The sequence below is a fragment of the Micropterus dolomieu genome, linkage group LG22 (assembly GCF_021292245.1).
Source record: "Micropterus dolomieu isolate WLL.071019.BEF.003 ecotype Adirondacks linkage group LG22, ASM2129224v1, whole genome shotgun sequence".
NCBI classification, from domain to species: Eukaryota; Metazoa; Chordata; class Actinopteri; order Centrarchiformes; family Centrarchidae; genus Micropterus; species Micropterus dolomieu.
In genome coordinates, this window is record NC_060171.1 from 3,156,390 (window position 1) to 3,157,914 (window position 1,525).

The 1,525-nt window shown below is 42.1% G+C and overlaps 1 protein-coding gene and 1 pseudogene across 1 annotated transcript in view; both read left to right on the plus strand.

Moving 5' to 3' along the window:
* Positions 1–1,114, plus strand: part of LOC123961221 (E3 ubiquitin-protein ligase TRIM69-like) — a 40,655-nt gene extending 39,541 nt beyond the window's left edge. The window contains exon 3 of the mRNA XM_046036393.1: positions 1–1,114. Coding sequence (XP_045892349.1) covers positions 1–1,114 — 1,114 coding nt within the window.
* The window catches only part of LOC123961220, a 20,008-nt pseudogene that overhangs the window by 1,351 nt on the left and 17,132 nt on the right, over positions 1–1,525 (plus strand).

Consider the following 1,525-nt stretch of genomic DNA (forward strand, 5'->3'; position numbering starts at 1 on the left):
TGTTTTAGACCACAAGACACATGATGTTGTTCCTCTGAAAGAAGAATATGAAGGAAAGAAGGCCGAGCTGGGGAAGACAGAGGCTGAAACTCAGCAGATGATCCAGAAGAGACGACTGAAGATTCAGGAGATCAAACGCTCAGTGGAGCTCAGTAAGGAAGATGCAGACAGAGAGATAGCAGGTGGTGTTCAGGTCTTCAGCGCTCTGAAGGAGTCTGTTGAGAGAAGCCAGGCCGAGCTCATCGACACGATCAAAGAGAAGCAGAGAGAGACAGAGAAACAGGCTGAAGGCTTCATCAAAGAGCTGGAACAGGAAATCTCTGAGCTGAAGAAGAGAAGCTCTGAGGTGGAGCAGCTCTCACGCTCTGAAGACCACCTCCACCTCCTCCAAAGCCTCCCGTCCCTGAACGCTGCTCCACCCACCAAGGACTGGACAGAAGTCAGCGTCCGTCCACCTTCATATGAGGGGACTGTGAGGAGAGCTGTGAAGCAGCTGGAGGAGACGCTCAGTAAACAGATGAAGAAGCTGCTTGAGGCCGAGCTGAAGAGGGTCCAGCAGTATGCAGTGGATGTGACACTCGATCCTGATACAGCACAGCCTTGGCTCATCCTGTCTGATGATGAAAAACAAGTTAAACATGGTGATATAAAGAAGAATCTCCCAGACAACCCAGAGAGATTTTTTCCTTATCCTTGTGTCTTAGCAAAGCAGAGATTCTCTTCAGGAAGATTTTACTACGAGGTTCAGGTTAAAGGGAAGACTGACTGGGATTTAGGAGTGGCCAGAGAGTCGATCAACAGGAAGGGAAAATTCACAATGAGTCCTAAGGATGGTTACTGGAGGTTATGTTTGAGGAATGAAAATGAGTACTCTGCTCTTGCTGACCCTCCAGTCCGTCTCTCTCTGAAGTCTCAGCCTGAGAAGGTGGGGGTGTTTGTGGATTATGAGGAGGGTCTGGTCTCCTTTTATGACGTTGATACTGCAGCTCTTATCTACTCCATTACTGGCTGCTGCTTCACTGAGAAACTCTACCCATTCTTTAGTCCTTGTAATAACGATGGTGGTAAAAACTCTGTCCCTCTGATCATCTCTCCTGTCAATCACACTGAGTAAAACAACCATTTGATTTTCTGCGTTCAATGTAATAATTATAATAATTTATAATTTATTATAATAATTAATAATTTATTGATGATTTACATTGATAGTTTTTCAGATTCTGACCAATGTATTTTTTCCCCTTTTTTTCTTTAAATGTTTTTCTTTAATTTGTCAAGTTGCTACTTACAGTTCTGATTGATTTGATCTAATTTATTCTAATAACTGCATTACCTACCTTAAACACTGTTAAATCATCAGAAAACAATGTCCTCAGAAATAAGAAGCATTTACACGTTTCTTAAATGTTTGGACAATAAACTTTTTGTTGTCTGATCATTGTTTCTATAAGAAGTGTTGCATACTGGCACAAATTACTGGAGAGCAGTTGATAAATATAATAAATGAGACAAAAGTATTTTGCTT